The sequence below is a fragment of the Sceloporus undulatus genome, chromosome 3 (assembly GCF_019175285.1).
Source record: "Sceloporus undulatus isolate JIND9_A2432 ecotype Alabama chromosome 3, SceUnd_v1.1, whole genome shotgun sequence".
Taxonomy (NCBI): domain Eukaryota; kingdom Metazoa; phylum Chordata; class Lepidosauria; order Squamata; family Phrynosomatidae; genus Sceloporus; species Sceloporus undulatus.
The window spans coordinates 99,881,250-99,899,234 of NC_056524.1; the positions used below are offsets into that span (position 1 = coordinate 99,881,250).

General features: G+C 38.3%; 1 protein-coding gene across 3 annotated transcripts in view; it reads right to left on the reverse strand.

Annotated features, from left to right (window-relative positions):
• The window catches only part of VWA3B (von Willebrand factor A domain containing 3B), a 93,179-nt gene that overhangs the window by 22,588 nt on the left and 52,606 nt on the right, over positions 1–17,985 (reverse strand). For all 3 annotated transcript variants that reach the window (XM_042460731.1, XM_042460730.1, XM_042460732.1), the window contains exons 15-22: positions 17,059–17,241; positions 15,167–15,294; positions 13,991–14,160; positions 11,782–11,874; positions 8,820–8,859; positions 8,565–8,721; positions 4,824–4,942; positions 38–88 (exon numbers count right to left, since the gene is read on the reverse strand). In XM_042460731.1, coding sequence (XP_042316665.1) covers positions 38–88; positions 4,824–4,942; positions 8,565–8,721; positions 8,820–8,859; positions 11,782–11,874; positions 13,991–14,160; positions 15,167–15,294; positions 17,059–17,241 — 941 coding nt within the window. The remainder of the gene's footprint in view (positions 1–37; positions 89–4,823; positions 4,943–8,564; positions 8,722–8,819; positions 8,860–11,781; positions 11,875–13,990; positions 14,161–15,166; positions 15,295–17,058; positions 17,242–17,985) is intronic.

Below are 17,985 nucleotides of genomic sequence, written 5' to 3' on the forward strand. Positions count from 1 at the left end.
GAAATCCTAATTGAAAAGCAAGAAGGGAGCATCTTACTTCTCTTTTTCTTCTTGTGGTAACACTCTCCAAACAATTTGATCAAGGCGCCTGTTAACGAAAACACAACAATATTAAGAGTGAGCATTGGGTAAAATCTAACATACTCTTCTAAAACATAACTGTATACTGAGAAAACACAAGCATCAAACTGTCCTCATCTAACAGTTAATAAGGTCAGATTTATCCTCTGTGAATAAAGGGAACTCATATTTCCAAGTCACAACATGATAATTAATAGATAATAACTGGAGAATGCAATGAACCCTGCCCTCCATTACAACCTGTAAGAACATCACAGAAAATGTCCAATTCATCACACAGTGATATATCCAAGCAGTGGAGGTGCATTAAACATCAGCCAGGATAAATGTGGTTCTATAGATAACATGTAATAGTTTGTTCCAAAGCTCTCCTATGTCATTAGATATCTCCACGCAAACTTCAGAGATCACTGACTGGCAGAACTTGGAAAAGGGCCACAGCAAAGCCACCCATCCCCAGCACATGGCCTGTGGGAAATCAATAACTCACAAGCTATACAAAATCTACCTTTACTTGCGATCTAGCAGCCTACATGTTTGATCAGGCTGTAAATCGCTCAAAAAATTGCAGTCTACAAACCAGAAAAACTCCATATATGTAAGATGTTCCAGAAACTCTAGAACAAGGTGGACAACTGTTGGAGAGCAGCTGCACTGTTCTCAGAAAAACTTATAGGACCGTACCCTATTTATTAACTTGCCCCAATTCCCCCAACATACCCATAAAGGATGTGCAGAAAGTCCCCCATGTTTTTAGCCCTCCCCTGGGGGCAGAGGAAGCCTTTTTTCATTAGGAAGTGACCAAGGATATATGGTCCTGCCCATGGAATCCAAAAATGCAAAAATGGATTCCAATTATTTTGGACTTAAAATCATGGATTTTTTATTTTTATTTTTAAAGAAAAATTATTTTATATTGCCATTGCAAGTAAAAAAAAAAACACCAGCCTGGGGATCATACTTTCAAATACCCTGCTGGTAGACCAGGTTTGTTCAATCAGGTGCTTATTAGATGTTTTGGGATACAATCCCCATCATCCCCAGTCAGCATGCCTTAATTGAATTGATTAAATAAATAAATCGATAAATCAAATAAATAATTTGTTCCCTATTTCATGGTTCACTTCATGTATTTGTGTCTTCAAAAAATCACAGTGCAATAAATAGGTCAGGCAATCTTAGGTATCCCTCATCTGAGAGCTTTAATCTCTGTGATCATGCTTGGTATCGCCTCTGGTGCACAGGACAGGTGTCATTTGTGCTCCAACAAACTGGTCCAGTTGCAGTTCTTGAATGCCTTACAAGGCTCCAGAGGTTTCCAACTAGAGATTCTAGTAGCTAGAAAAAACTACCTTTAACTCAGACTTCTCCAAAATGGTACCCTTCAGATGTGGTGGAGGTCAATACAGATGGACTGTAAATAGTGTGTGTGTTTGTGTGCATGCAAACACACATGTATATACACACACACACATGCACCTTCAAGTCACTTGTTGATTTATGTGACCTTTCTGCCTGGCAATGGTTCTCCAGGATTTCTGGTCAAAGTGTTTCCTATTATCTACTGACTGACCATTTAACTGGGAGATGCCAGGGATTAAACCTGGGACCTTCTGTATGAGACGTATGTGCTTTGCCACTAAACTATGACTTTCGCCATTGATTTCATCACTCTGACAGTAGACTGTATGTGTGTGTACCTTCCAGTTGTCTATCAAATGTATGGTGACCTGATGAATTCTTTCTTAGGCAAGGAAGTTTCTTCTTCTAAAATATAGTTTACAGCACCTGTTATTCATTGGTGGTCCCTCATCCAAATACTAACCAGGCCTGATCCTACTTAGCTTCCCATACCAAACAGGATCTGATGCCTTTAGGGTATTTAGGCCAAACGTAAAGTAGCAATCTGCTAATAGAATCCTCCTTTATTTTAAGCAGCTGTTGCAACAAACAGAACCTTGTAGGTTAATTAGCAAATTCTTCTCGTTCTACATGATACTACAGTAAAGGATACTGAGAATCACAACCTGCAGAATGGAAGCTTCCTGGTGGTCTTGTCCTCTAAATCAGCCCTGGTCAGATGCCAAAGCCTGCAGGTGCAGTAAGACTTAGCCCAATGGAATTCAGCAGAAGCTCTGGCCTAAATCCATCTTTCTTTGAACCACAAATGTGTCCCTCTGGCAGAGTAGGGCTAGAATTACTAAAGCATGCCAGAGACATTCAGGCATTCTAAGGCATAAACACTAAGCATAATTTGTGTCACACATACTCAAAGCCCTTAATTTATTCACAAGCATAAAATCTGAGAGTGCTGGGCTATTTATTTCTGATAGACACATGTCGTCTGTTAACCACCTGCTCATTTTCATATGATTGTAATTACTCTGCATCATTATAACTTTGCAGCTTTAGGGTCTCCCTTTTGGGGATGTTGTGGGGGCATGTTTTTGTTTGTTGCTCAGCAAAAATATTTTCCTTTTAGGTGGCATGAAATTATCATCACATTTTGCTTCATTTATGTTTCATGCTAATAGCAGTTAGATTATTAATCTAGAGAACAGCGGTTTATGTCATGCATTGTGTGTGTCAGAGAGAGTGAGTATTTTTGCATGGAAACACAAATTGTGCAATTTAGCAAGTGTCAAGTAAATGTTTAACCAATCACAATTCAGAAACAACTGCTACTACCCTTGCAAATTCAATTCCAAGAAATATAATACACTGTTTGTGGCATAATGTGACAAGTCTGAACAGATGAGGTGGAGAAAAATTTAGAGCTATTGCTTGGTCATTTTCAAACTATTCCATATTGAAACTTGGCCTCCTGACATTACAGCTCAGCAAGATCTTATAGAGCAAAACAGCAACTGCTTCAAAATTGTAGTGCTATTTTGGAGGTTCAGGGGCTGAAACTACCCAACTGTCCCACAAAAAAAAATCTGAGCAATCTCAGTTAATGGGACACCACCTATATTTAGATTAATGAAGAAGCACATGTGGTTTTATGGCTGGGTTAAGATTTTGCAATGGAATGTTTAAAAACATTGCTCTCTTCAAAAATGAAAATATATAATGAAAATATGATGAACAAAATGATATTCAAAATTAATGTAAATTGTAAGTTCTTTGGGCCTGCTGTTTATCTCTTCTGTGGTCTGTATAGTAATTAGCACAATGCTGAGGTTAAGTCAATATACATCATGACCATCCAAGATAACATGATATAACCAAAATCTGAATTTTTACATGGCAGACAACCAGCCTAACTGGAATCAGTATCACAAAGCCACCTTTCCTAATTGCTACATGCTAGGCTGGGTTTGCTTAAATCAGAGGTGAGCAATGCTCAGAGATCAGGAATCAGAGATCCACATCTGTCCTGCTGCCTCCCCTCCAATTTAAAAAAAAAACTTGTTTTTTCAAAAATGTTTAGGGGAGCTGTAAGGGGCTCCGGGGCTCACAAAATGACCTTGCGGACTGTATGCACCCCACAAACTTAGCTATAATGGAACGTTTTCAAACACGGCTCAGTTTGGTCGAAGGCTCACTTGAAATTATCTGACTCTGGGAATCCATAAGGAAAAAGATATTGCAATCAAGCACCAGTAAAGTGTTTTCACCTTCCTAGAGACCAGAACCAATCTGGGATTACAGACAAGGTCATCCAGGATAGAAGGCATCATTTCAATGCACTCTTGAGCTGTAGCATCTCTCATTTTAGAGATGAATCAGTATATTAAAGCCAATTTGCCACAGAGTAGGCTGTCATTGTTATTGTGTTTGCGTTTTTAACCATGTCACTGCAAGTCTTTTCTTTCATGATCTGTGATGGCCATCCATTGCATATGGTCCAAGCAGTGGCATACCCCCCTCCACCACCACCCAGTACATGATAATGTACTAGTAGTGATGCTAAAAAATAATAATGATCACTCATTCCTGCCCACACCCTGGAGTGGCCCTCTAGATTTGCTTGGACAGCAGGTCCCAGCATTCCTCCACAGAGGCTAAAATGCTGGAAAATGCAATCCAAAAATATCTGGAGGATAATTCCCACTCTTAATCTATAGTTCTCAGCTCCCAGATACAATAATTTTAAAACATTGTTTGCAGAATAGCCCTAATGTATCAGTCAGCATGAGATCAACACCAGTGTTCTTCACTGCTCCCATAAGAGAATCCTTTCTGCATTAATCTGTATGTTAAAGAAATTTCTTGAATGTTTTTCATGAATGCTGGCAGATTACATAGCTCTGAAAGGTGCCCGACCTATTTGTCCCTCCACACAAACAGACAGAGCAGCTAAAAACATGCCCTGCCCTGCTTTGCAACCAGACCTTCGAAACAAGCTATGGCACACAAGATGCCTTTCAGACAACAGTGATAATGACTCTAGTAGTGTCTACAACAGAGTAGGAACTTGTGGCCCTCCAGATGTTCTAGCACTCCTCAACTTTGGTTATTCTGCGTATTCTGCTGAGAGTTGCTATTCAACAACATCTGGAGCCCTACATGATTCCCACCCTTGGTGTACAAGATGGAGCCAACTCTCCCGTTCCCATCATTGCCAGGTGTATACAGTTGAGTCTGTATCAGCTACCCTTACACTCAGATGCTAGCAAAGCTAACACCAGCCACACTCTGATGAAAAAGACTACTGGATAAATAGCAGTCCATGTGGCTGGATTCACTCAAGATGAATCCAGTTTGCTTCATGGAGAATTCCTGCTGACCAGACTTGCCTTTCATAGATTTTTATTGCTTCTTCCACCCTCTTCTTGTAAGCATCCAGATCCACTGCCTGAGGATTAATCAGTGTGACAAATTTCTTATCACTGCTCACATGGGCAAATGGGAGAACCTGCAGCATAACAAAAGAATCAACTTTTCAAAATACTGTTATATTCTAAACACATACGGCTACAGACTCTAGCTAGGGTGAGTGAAAAACAAAGCTTCATGTGAGAATAACTCTTTCCTTCCCTACAACCCCCTCTCCACACAAAAATGACTGTTATCTATTTATGTACTGTCCTTCAACAGACTTCTTAGCATAGTTTATAATTTTTAAAAGCCAATAAAAATACAATTTAGCAGAAAATAATTACACATCAACCACTAATCAGACAATAAAACCCAAATGAGTAGCAGAGTAATAAAGTCATACAAATTTAAATAATTGAGAAAATAAAATATTTTTTCCTGGCAATGATGTGATAATGAAAGGGACACTAGCTGAACATTTCTAGAAGGAGGAAAATTAAAATGCCAACACCAGGAAGGCTCCTTGCTGGCACCTAGTCAACAACCACTTGGAAAAGTTATTTTGGGGGGAAGACAATTCCCTGAAGCCTAGCAGTTAGCATGGTCACCAGCCATACTGGCTGGGGAATTCTGGTAATTGCCCTCTAAAAAAGTAATCTTTCCAAGCTGTGCACTCACTCTACTTCAGATAGTGGGGCATTTGCAGAAGATCTTAAGAAATTCTACTAAAGAACTTAAGATATCATCATTTCTTATTATCTTGCAGGATATTTCTGTGATTTATACAATAACCATGGATGTTGGGTACATCTCTCTCTCTCTGTTAACTCATTATGAAGTGCTTTGCTTACTGAAAGGCTGTGCAAATTTTAAAAAAATATGTACTGTACTATTATTCCCACTTAATTTAGCTGTGGGTACATGGCTTCTGAGCCAGCATGTCATTATGGGAAATTTATAAATAAAGCTCCTAGTATTCATTGGTGGACTGTCATTGAAGTACTAACCAGGGCTGACCCTGCTTAGCTTCCAAGATTAGAGGTGATCTGGTGACATCTGGGTATTTAGACCTCTTACTTTCAGTTTTAGGCAGCGATTTTTAGAATTCTCTACCAGAGTGCTCTAGTTCCTCACCAAACTACAAATCCCAGGATTCAAGAGCATGTTTCCATGGCAGTTAAATTGGAATCATGGTGCTGTAATTGTGTAGTATGAAAAGATCCAATAACTAAATGCAATCAGTAAACAAATAACTGGGTTAACATTTACCATCTTGCATTGTTGAGCTTTTTGTACAGCCTGTGACATTTCATACCCACTGAGCCCTTTGTAATTGTTATTTAATAGCATTCACACCTTAAAAATTCAATAGCCCAGAAGCATTTGATCTTTTGTGGATGGATTGGATTGGATTGAACTGGATTATATCCCGCTTTTCTCCCCTGGCTGGGCTACAAAGGAGATTTCAGTGTAATTTTAAAAGTTACTGTGAAAGCACCACAAATTATGTAGGCTAAAACAGGAATTAAATTAGTTATAATATTATAACACCTATTTCAAAAATGTTAAAATAATCACACTAATAATAGATAACCATTAAAATATTTAAGAGTCCACCACATTCATTCTAAAACCTTTGATCATAGTGGTAAGGCAGGTGCTGAAGGCCTACCTGAATATAAAGGTGATGCTGATGGAAGGACAACTGGGAACAGGGATCGCCTTGATGATTTTGGAAGGAGGGTTTAGAATCTGGGAGTGGCCAGATCTTTTCTCTCTCTCTCTCTCTTGGGCTTGTGTGTGTGTTTGTGTGCCGTCAAGTCACCTAACAACTTATAGCATCCTCATTACTTTCATAGGGTTTTCTTAGTCAAGGAATCATCAGGTATGAGTTTTCCAGTTCCTTCCTCTGAAATATTATTATTATTAACCTTTATTTATGAAGCGCTGTAAATTTACACAGCGCTGTACATACAATCTTTTAGTTAGACGATTCCCTGCCCACGGGCTTACAATCTAAAAAGACATGACACAGAAGGAGAAGGGAGTGGTGGAGGGAAAGGGTAAGAGGTCCAGCAGTTCCTCTCTACCTCCAAGGCCTGGACCAAGGAAATATAGCCTAGCACCTGTTATTCATTGATGGTCTCTCATCCAAATACTAACCAGGGATGACTCAGTTTAGTTTCCAAGCTCCGATGGGATCTGGAATATTTAGGTGTGTGTGTGTGTGTGTGTGTGTGTGTGTGTGTGTGTGTGTGTTGTGTGCCTTCAAGGCATTTTCCATTGTCTTTTCTTAAGGCTGAGAGCATGTGACTCACTCAAGGTCACCCAGTAGTTTTATGGCCAAGCAGGAATTCAACCCTGGTCTCCAGAGTCATAGTCCAGTGCTCAAACCACTACACCACACTGGCCTACTGAATATAGATTATGGCGTGCCAGTGTCATTATTTCCAATGCAACTTCAATTATTGTTAGCAAGCATTGCCCATTTTTGAACCCACAGTGGATATATACTGCTGGCTGCTGGTCAAAAGGGAGAAATGCAAATATCTGTGCAAAATGGCAGCTCTGTATGTGTGTGTGTGTACCCCTTCAAGTTATCTCAAATTTCTTAGGCAAGGAATACTCAGACACAGTATACCAATGCTTTTTTCTGAAATACAGCCTAAAACAACTAGTATTCCTTAGCAGTCCCTCTTCCAAGAACTAACCAGATCTGACCCCACTTAGCATCCAAGATCAGAAGGGATGTGGGTGCCTTCAGTGTATTTAGGTGAGCCAATAGCACAGAAAAGCTGGAAGAAGCTCTCCTAAGTTTTGCTTACATACCTCACCTTCAACCTTCACTCACAAATGGGAGTGAAGTAGTTGCACAGAATTACAAATTATTATATCACTCCTTCAGCTTTGTATTATTATATAATTTTTCAGAGAATGGTTACTGTAACAAGCTTATCATATATAGTTTACTCGTATAAATTCAATTACTTTTCACAAATATTTTCAGCAGTTTCAAGAGTACAGAGAGAGAGAGAGAGAGATTTTAAAACAAATTTTCAGCAATAATTACAAAAAAAAAAGACACATACACCCTGCACTCTCAATTGCCTTCATGATGTGATCACATAGTCAAATCTGACTGGTTACATAGAACTTTGGCATCATCTTATTCACTATATTTTATTTATTTAGTTAGTTAGTTGTGATTTTATTCTCAGTTGGCTGAAGCTGCATCTGCACTGCTGAAATAATGCAATTTGACACTGCTTTAACTGCCATGGCTCAGTGCTATAGAATCATGAGATTGGTAGTTTGCTGCAATGTTAGAGAAGGCTAAATATCTCACAAAACTACAAAACCCAGAATTTCATAACACTGAGCCTTGGCAGTTAAAACAGTGTCAAACCACATTAGTTCTGTATTGCAGATGCAGACTAAGACCATCCATATGACCGATTCCAAAAAAAGAAAGAAACAGCAGAAATTGAAAATGACATCTAGAGGGATGCAGGAGGGGAGAGATATTCTAGCCAACAAAGAGTTTATAAGGAACTTTTTCTCTTGCACTATTTCTAACACCCCAAAATCAAAATGCATGAGTATTCTGCGCAGCCCGCAGTGCATGTTGTGACTGGAATAGTTGAGAATGCAATTAGTTGACACATTCAGTTGCTAATTTGGAGTTTACCCAGGAAAAAAGGGCACAAAAAGATACTTACATCATCAAATACTTTTGAAACTACATGTTTGTCTAGAACGGGAATGTATTTAGTTGTGCGCGGAACAGCTGTTGGTGCTAAGGCATCCATTATGGTGAGTCTCCTAGCAACTAAGCCATGATTCTTTAGCCACTGAGCTGAAGAGATATCTAAAGGGCTTTTGAAAAAGAAGAAGAGAGATAATGAGACACAGTGACCAATTCAGCAATAAGAATTTTTAAAAATATAAGTCTCTCTCATTATACATCGACTTACTCTTTATCTATCTTTCTGTCCATTTTTGGTGTCTTCTGCTCTGTAGGGGAAATTTAAAAACAAAATTATTATACAGTTTTCCATACAGCAGCACTGTAGCAGTCAGGAGAGCCAGAACTTGGAAAAGTTACTTTTTGGCAAATAACTCCTACAATGCCTGGAAGGAGCGAAAGATTCTGGGAGATGTCGTTTTAAAAAATAGCCTTTGCAAAGTCTGGTCTTAGCAAGATAGGACCAGAAGCAGGCCTAGGTAGTATTGAAAGCAGCCAGATTAGTTTGCATTTTAAATTCAGTTTGCAGCAACTGAAGTACTCTGAGGACAAAAGGGGAAAGTGGAAGGAGACGAAAGAAACTGAAACATTTTAAAAACAGCTGAAAAAATGAGGCAACAGAGAATTAATCATGACTCTTCGCCAGAGTTGAAGGGTTTGGCAAGCACATAGACAACACACAGAGATGTATACAACTTTGAGACTAACTAAAAGAATGAAACTAGTAGCATGAGCTTTTGTAGACTTGAGTCTACTTCCTCAGATGCTCATGCTACCAACTTCTTTCTTTCAATTATTCTTAAATAATAATAAATAAATAAACTGCTACAAGATCCCTTTGCATACTGATTTTCCAGACAAACATGGCTATGTCTTTGAATTCTGCATATACATACATACATATATACACACATTCTAGTCCTTGTAGTTCCTCACATTATGTAACCATAGTAACTATATGATTTTTTAAAATAGTTTGAGTACTAAGAACATTTTTAATAATAATAATAATAATAATAATAATAATGCTTTGCATTTATGGAGCAATTGGTTCACATTTCTTCCCAGTAATCCTCACAATATCAGAATCTGAATCTTCAGCAGAATCTCACCACTTCTAGAAGCTAAAGAAAGGTCTTTCTCAGCAGCCACACATATTTTCATGTTTAAAACTGGCTTTAAAAAGAGTTTAAATTTTTTATCTATTACATTCACCATGGTGGGCAGAAAACTGGTTTTATTTTTTAATAACTATTAATACTATTATATGAGAGGCCAGTGCTGTTATCTATGCACTGCAGATAGGGAGGGATCCATTGGTTGAGAAACTGCAGGCTGCCTTGAATCAACCCCTGAGTTCATGGCAGAAATGAAATTTGAACAAGGGACTTCCTGCTTTATAGCTTCTTTTTTTCTATTAAAAGTAAGTTTTACTGAGTTATTGTTTTTTATAAAGCGTGAATTCCTTTTAATTTTACAGCCTTAGGGGACAATGTAGTATAATGTGTTGACAGAATATCACTTAATCCTTTATCCCATGTGTTTTCTCCCTTAAATTCAGCTTCTATGCTATAATAGCAACTTATAACTACAGTTGGCCCTTGTATCCATGCATTTTTTTATCTACGTGTTCAACCATCCATGGCTTGAAAATATTCAAAAATAATATAAATTCTAAAAACAAAATTGTGTTTTTTGTCATTTTATATAAGGGACACCATTTCACTATGCACTGTATTTAAAGCATTCACAGATTTTGGCATCCACAGGAAGTCATGGAACCAATCCCCAGTGGATAGCTTGCTACAGAGCCTTTAAAGAAGCAGGTTAAGAGAGTAATTCTTCCCTGGTGTTAGTCCAGACCATAAAACATAATAAAAATACATAGCAGAATTTATTTATTTCTGAATTGCTATGCAGGGATTGTTGTGGTAGTGGTGGTGGTGTGCCTTCAAGTCATTTCTGACTTGTGGCAGCCCTAAGGTGACCCTATCATGGGGTTTTCTTGGCAGAATTTGTTCAGTGAGAGTTTGCCTTTACAGTACCTCCATGTAAGACTGAAAGAATGTGGCTTCCATGGTTGAGTGGGGATTCAAACCCTGGGCTCCCAGTGTCCTAGTCCAAAACTCAAACCATGTACCATGCTGGCTCTCATAAGAAGATCATATTTATCTCATTTCTATATAGATATGATGCAATGTAGCCCTAATGATCTCTTTCTATACTTTTGAGACTATGGTTGCATCTAAACTACACAATATTAGCACTTTGATTTCACTTTAACTTGGCTCCACTGTATGGAATCCTGGAACTTCTAGTTTGAGAAGCGTGTAGAATTATCTGCAAGGCTGTTGTAGTGCCCTCCCCTTCCCTAAACTGCAGCACTGGAGCTCCCTAACAGAAAAGTCTATGTACCTCACAAAACTACAAATCCCAAAATTCTATAAGATGAAACCATAAGAGTTAAAGTGCTATCAGATGACTCTAAATTTACAGTGTGCATACATCCTACATCTCCACAGAGCAATATTTACTCCTGAACACTCCTAGAACACAGATGTTGTACCAAATCTGTCCATGATTCAAACATGGTACAAGTACCAAAATTTTGACTTGTTTGGACAACTAAAGTTGCCTACCACAGCACTAAGGCAAGGATAAAGCTTGGTTTGTGCAATGCTGGATCACAGTGAGTTCATGATTCCCATCACAATGAGAATATCTTATTTTATTGGGAGTACTGAGTGCAATTCAATACCCAGTTGAGTGCTGCCAGCATCCAAGGAGTGGGCAAACTGTGCCAAAGGGTGGAAATAGTAGCCAAACGAGGGATAAGCAAAATGTGGCCCTGCACAAGTGTAGCCCTCTTAGATGCTTCCCAGAGAAGCAATTCTTCTTCCAGAAAGGTTGCAGGTACCCACCAACATCACACTATTTAACATTTAAAACAAAACAAAACACTCTTTTCAAAACCAGGATTGGACTGGTGAACACTTCCTGTTTTGTTCGGTTTAGTGTCATTTTTGGCATACCACATGGTTCCAAAGGGAAACTGGCCCCTGGACCCAGTACAGTTCCCCATCCCTGCAGGAAAAGATAAATTTGGTATGAACGAATGAATGCACTGTGCAACAGTATTAGAACTGCTGAGATAAAAAATATATATTAATCTTCCTAGCCCCACAACTTACCTTTTCTTTCAGGAGAAACCCTTCCATTTTGATTTTGTTCAGAAGGTTTTGCTACATAGCGTTGACTTCTAAGTATGCTACTCTTTGTTTGCTCTGTAAAAGGATATTCACACACACAATCAATGAGTGGCTACTAAGCCAAAAAGCTGATGAAAGTCTCAAAATGACAAATTGCTTTTAATGCTTACAGCCCATTCAGCAAATACAGTCCCAGAGAATTTCCCATGGGTGAAATATACAGCTTCCATAATTTCTATTCTATGCTTTTCTAATCATATCGTGTTTCATCCTCTTGAAAAGTAGTGTATACTGCTCAACCAACAGAACTGCAATTAATGATGTAACTACACTGGAGACTGAGCTAGAATTGCACTCACAGATCATGAACTTTCATTTTAAAATCTGCATTTCAAATTTTACATTAAAGGAAAAGAGGATAAATACAGATTATTATGGCAGTTTTCAAAGTCTCTGCGACAAGATCCCAGAGGTGTTTCCAAATGAATGGCTCCTGATGTTACCAGGCAAAAGACATTCTGGAGCTGCTCTTTATTTTCCTCCTCAGTATATTTTGATAGAATGAAAAGAAGATAGACAAAGAGAGGGGAAAACACAGGATAGCTACAAGCAGATAGAGTCTAACCTAAAGCCTCCACAAAATCCCATCCATGAACCAGGGCAACTGCATGAAAAAAGCTGCATCTGGATGTACCCAGACTGCATCCTATCCCTAAGATTCAATTTAAGATTGTTTTTTCTATACATTTATTTTAACTGATCATTGAAAATCTTATGGTTAAGATTTAGAATGCAAAACCTTTACACATCTCCCTGGGAGTAAGCTCCACTTACTTACAATAGGACTTATTTTGAAGTATGCATCAACAGGACATCCACTGCTAAAAAAATCATTTATGGTCCTGTCCAAACAACTATAGAGGTCCAAGCTAACAGAAACCACTGTGTTTCTCTTGGAAAACTAGAGAAGGGCTTTGGAACTCTCCCAAACCTCCATATGTTGGACTCTAACAGTCTCTACCAGACTATGCAATGCTGAGAACAGTAATGGCCCTAAAACATCTAGCGTTACAGATTCCCAGTTTCTGACCCAGAAAAATAACACTATTTTATTAATAATTCCTCTAATTTTGTCCAGTTTCAGATGTTTAACCAGATAGATGTGTTTGTTTAGTGTTATAGGACTGTACCATACTTTCAAATTTTCATGACTTCACACAACACAAGCCCTTCTAGATTATCAACCTAAATTCGGATACTGTTACCCTTTACAGAATCCCTCTTATCTCTGGATTCTGTGGGGCATCAATGCTCTGCACAGATCTATGGGAATTCTTTTTCCTTCAAGAATCTTCATCAAGCTAAGCAGGCAGGACATCCAATACATGTAACTCCCCAGTACACGTAACCAGAAGAAAGATATTTCTCTCAAAATCAAAGATGGGCAAGACTGTTAAGCCTAAACACAGAAAATAATCTTTCCCAGAGTAGCAGAAGAGAACCCACATTCATATATCGTGTCTCAGACTTCCAACAGTCTCCTGGCTTACTTTCTTTCCCTGTCTTTATGTAGCCATCAGGATTCAGCTTTTCCTCCACAGCAAGTAAGAGGGAAAGGATGGCAAAATAGCCATTGGAAAAACAGAGAGAGGAAAAGTTATGTTTTTGGATGACAGCTCTAAGAATCCCACAGTCACCCTGACCACTAACCATGCCAGCTGGGGGAATCTTGGAATTGTGGCCCCAAATGCTGGTTGGATGGGGGAACCTGAATCTTTTTTTTTAATGTAGTGGAAGAACAAGATGAAATATACAGCAACTTAATCCTCTGTCCCAAACCTCTGGATTGATTATCCACGTTGCAATTTAATTCAGAAACCTCCAAGCATTTCCATATCTTAACTACAATACTTATTAAGGAAACAAGACCACATCTAAAGGTAAGTCACAAACAGTGTTGGTATTATTAAAATACATAAACAAGAGTCCTTTAAAATGTGTCAGTCTAGACTTTCTGTTTCCACCCTTGTCTTGTCCTTCCATGGTATGCTGCAGACATCTGGGAAATAAAAAAACTGCAGCATCTAGTATACTATTAGTGTGAAGTAATATGAAAGAGGAAGAGGTTTGAGTTCAAGATATGTCAGAAATGGGCTATGTTTTACTGAGCAATCTCCACAGTCTCTTTTACCTGCATGTAAAGCTTTCTTCTTTCTGCTTGCACTCTCAGAGCGTGCCTGACATCCATCCGTACCTGGCTGTGGTGAAGGTGAAGCAGGCTCTTCAAAGGCACAATGTGGCCTATCTGGGGGATTCATTCCCTCAACTTGTGGGGTTACAGTGAAATGTTGTCTGCGATGTCTGTTTAAGAAACAGACAAGTCATCATCTGTGCCAAAGCACACACACACATATATCAGGGAGAAGCCACTCTGAGAACTATAAGGTCCAAAGCATTGCACATTGAAACATGCTGACCATGTTTGTACCTAGTATGCAATAGGGAATGGGTGCATGCTGTTCAAAAAGAGGTGTATCCTGCTAGATCCTGGAAAACCAAACAGTACCTGGACAAACCATCCAACCAAATAAGAACTATCACCTTAACAGCAACCACAGATATTTCCAACTGGAATCCACAGAATCTGGGCCAAACATTATTTCTGGCAATTTGTTTTTCCTGTGCAATCCATCTTTAACCAGTACTTCAGACAGTGACATACAAAGGTGTGTATCTGTGTATCAGAACAGAAACTTCTCCATGAAGAAGACAACTAACAGATGTTGAACATATTACTTCTGATTCTTTGGACATGGGGTTCTCACCTCGTGGCAAGAAAACCCTCTGATCAGTTCAGCAAGAGGAAACACTTCTGCACTATTTCTCAAGATGCACTTCATTTGCAATGTGGAGAAGGGCAAATAGTGCTTATGAGCAATTAGCTAACCCATGAGCAGAGAAACAACCAAAGTAAACTAGGAAAAAGGCAGGTACCACTGGCTGGGACATGGGGTGAATGAAATTGTAACACTGACAAAGAATAGATACAGAAGGACACAAATATTCCCTCATAAAATTGAGAGGTCTTCGTTGTTTTCCCAGATGAGTACTTTGTTCTTCAATTCACTATTATTTTACAGTATGGATACTAAATAATCCTATCAAAAGCAACAGTTTTGGTCTTTTTTCCACAAAAAAGAATTATTTTGTTCCAAGCACATCAATATTTTTTTCTCCAAGACCATTTCTCTTCAGAACAGAGTATCTCTGCTTATAATTCAGTTCTCCTTATCCAATTTTCAGCCAAGACAAAAGTTGTTAATAGCCGGAAAGCAGTGCAAGAAGGAAAAGCAATCTGAATACATACTTATCGTGAAGATCTTTTGCTCCATTAAACAAATCCATCAATACATTGTCAGTGTGAAAGGCTTGTATTTTCTTCAGTTCCCTTTCTCCTTGTTCAATCTCTTTTTTAAGCAGATATATATCTTCACACTGTCAAAATGAAAAAAGAGTTACTAAAATAAAATTAGAAACACATTTTATTTCTGAAATGAACCTGTTCTAAACAAATAATAAATCTAGACAGTAATTTTAGAAAGGGGAAAAAACCCTACTTCTGAAATACAGTATATCTTTCTCCCATTGATTCTTCAATTCTGGTGCTTATTCTTCCTTACATTTCTTTTCTAGTGTTCATTATGTTACACATCTAACATGATTTCTCAGTAATTTACTAATAACATTGGAACAGTTCTTACAAATACAATTTTAATTCAATCCTGAATTCATAAAAACAAATATTGCAGAACAGAAAATTATTGGCTGAAAATTTATTACATTTTAGCCTTCAATAAAATGTAACTGATTTATTAGCCCAACTGATTTATTAGCCCAACAACAGTGGAGCCAAAATATGTTATATCTCTTGAGGGAATAGAACATTATGAATCTAGCTTTTCTTTGTGCTATTGATTAAGTTTTTAAAACTAATATAAAATCCATGGTATTTCAAAATAGCCACATAAAGTTCTTATTTTTTCTCATTCTTTATCACTAATAAGTTCCCACAAATAAGTAAAAGCCTAGACCTGTCATTCCAGCATGATATATTCTATTTATCAACAAGGATGGTGACACTGATTCTTCATAAAACCATTCTGGAGAACCTCCTTATAGCTTTCACAATCTCTCAACAAGCCACCATGCTTCCTTGAGAATTTAATAAATCCTCACTGATTCAGCACACTTCATCTTGAAAGAAGTCAATTTGTTTCCTCTGACACTGGCTTTGTAGGCTGAGTGATTCTGCACAATGGTTGAACTCCTTAAAATCAGCATGCACTCAGTATGGCCTCATTCATGGAGTTTCACAGTTGTATGTTTAAGAATATCACCCATCTGTAACCCTCCTGTACTGTTTCTTCCATTTAAAAAAATGCACCAAGGAACAAAAATGGAACAGCAATAGGAAGCCTGCAAGCCATGTATCAGCTTATGGAAATTCATAGGATTTTCTTAGGCAAGGAGTACTCAAGAGTTTTTGTTTTGCCAGTTTCTTTCTCTGAAATATAGCCTACAGCACCTAGCATTCATTGATGATCTCCCATTCAAGTACTAACTAGAGTGGAGCCTACTTCCACATTCAGATGAGATCTGGTGCCTTTAGAGAATTTAGGCATACAGTAGTGCCCCTGAATTAGTACTTAAAGTACATCTGGTCTCCTAAAGCTCTGTACAGTTATGCATAGGTGCATACATACTTTTCTTTAACAGGTAAAAAGCAATTTTCAAAACCAAAGACCTGATGGAATAATGCCCCTGTGCATTTACATCCTATAGCTAGCATGGGAATATAAACCAGTACACTGGTATTTCGACCATCCACTGGAAGCTCAACAAAAGTGTAGTCAGTCTGACACTCCTTCACCCTTGGGAGGGAGTTTTACAGACAAGGTGCCATTATAAAACAGACTCTTCCCATGTATTCACCACCTAAGCCACTTGGGATTATCCAACAATAGCTACAATGTGGCTAGGATTGTCAGTCAACTGATCCTCTCAAGAAGTCCCTTATCTCCTGTGTGTTTTTTGGCACACAGAAATGCTTTTAAACTCTTAACAAAAAAATTAGTGCAGTAACAAACTTTAATCAGATGCTATTGTAAGACCTCTTGCAAGACCTCTTACAATAGGTCCCTTACAAGGGCAGAGGGAAGAAAATTCCTAATGTCTTGATTGCAAATTTGAATGACTTGCCTCAAAAGGTCTTGGAGCATCAGGGTCCCTCAAACGAATATGGTAGTAATGAAACCGTCCACCTGTCTTACTAGCCAGCTCATGTAGGAATTTATTAGCTCCAGTATCATCACAGTTAAAAGAAATGGTGTGAATTGGAATGTTCCGCTGAAGTTTGAGTTGGGCTAAAATTGTATTGGGGGGCTGCAGAGAGAGAGAGAATGGAAATGTATTAATACAGTTTATTTATTTATTTACTTATTACTTGCTTTACAGTCCTCTCAAAATAGGTGTCAAAAGTGGCTTACAATATTAAAAAAATCTAATACAATATGTAGTACAATTTTTTAAAAAGCATTGAACAACCAATTCCTTTAAAATATTACTTTTAAGATATTAATTTAAAAAATAAAATAAAAAGTATAGCACACATATTACATATTAAGAACAGCACACTTCCTGCATGTCCTGCTACACTAACCTAATACTGATGACCTGTTCAAACAGGAAGGTGTTTATGTGTCAGCAAAAAGAGAATAGAGAGGGGACCAAGCAAGACAACTTTCCCCTGCCTTGCCCACTCACCCACTTGATCAGCCGGCTACCTGTCTAGGGCTGCTGGGTGGTCGTTGGACATGTGAGACAGCCAAAGGGAGAAGGAGGTGCATGCATGTACCCTTCCCAATGGCACCATCCTGGGCTTTTTCCCCGGGTCAAAAAGCCCAGGATAAGGGAGGAGCATGCATGCATCCTTCCAAGCCATCGGGGGGGGGGGGGAGCACAGTTCCCTTCAGACACAGACAAACTTGCAAATAATCAAATCTGCAAATGTGGAGGGTCAACTGTATCTCAGAGTGTGTTTATTTGTGTTGAGCATCTTCTAGTTCACCCAGCTCCATTATTATTATTATTATTATTATTATTATTATTATTATTATTATTATTATT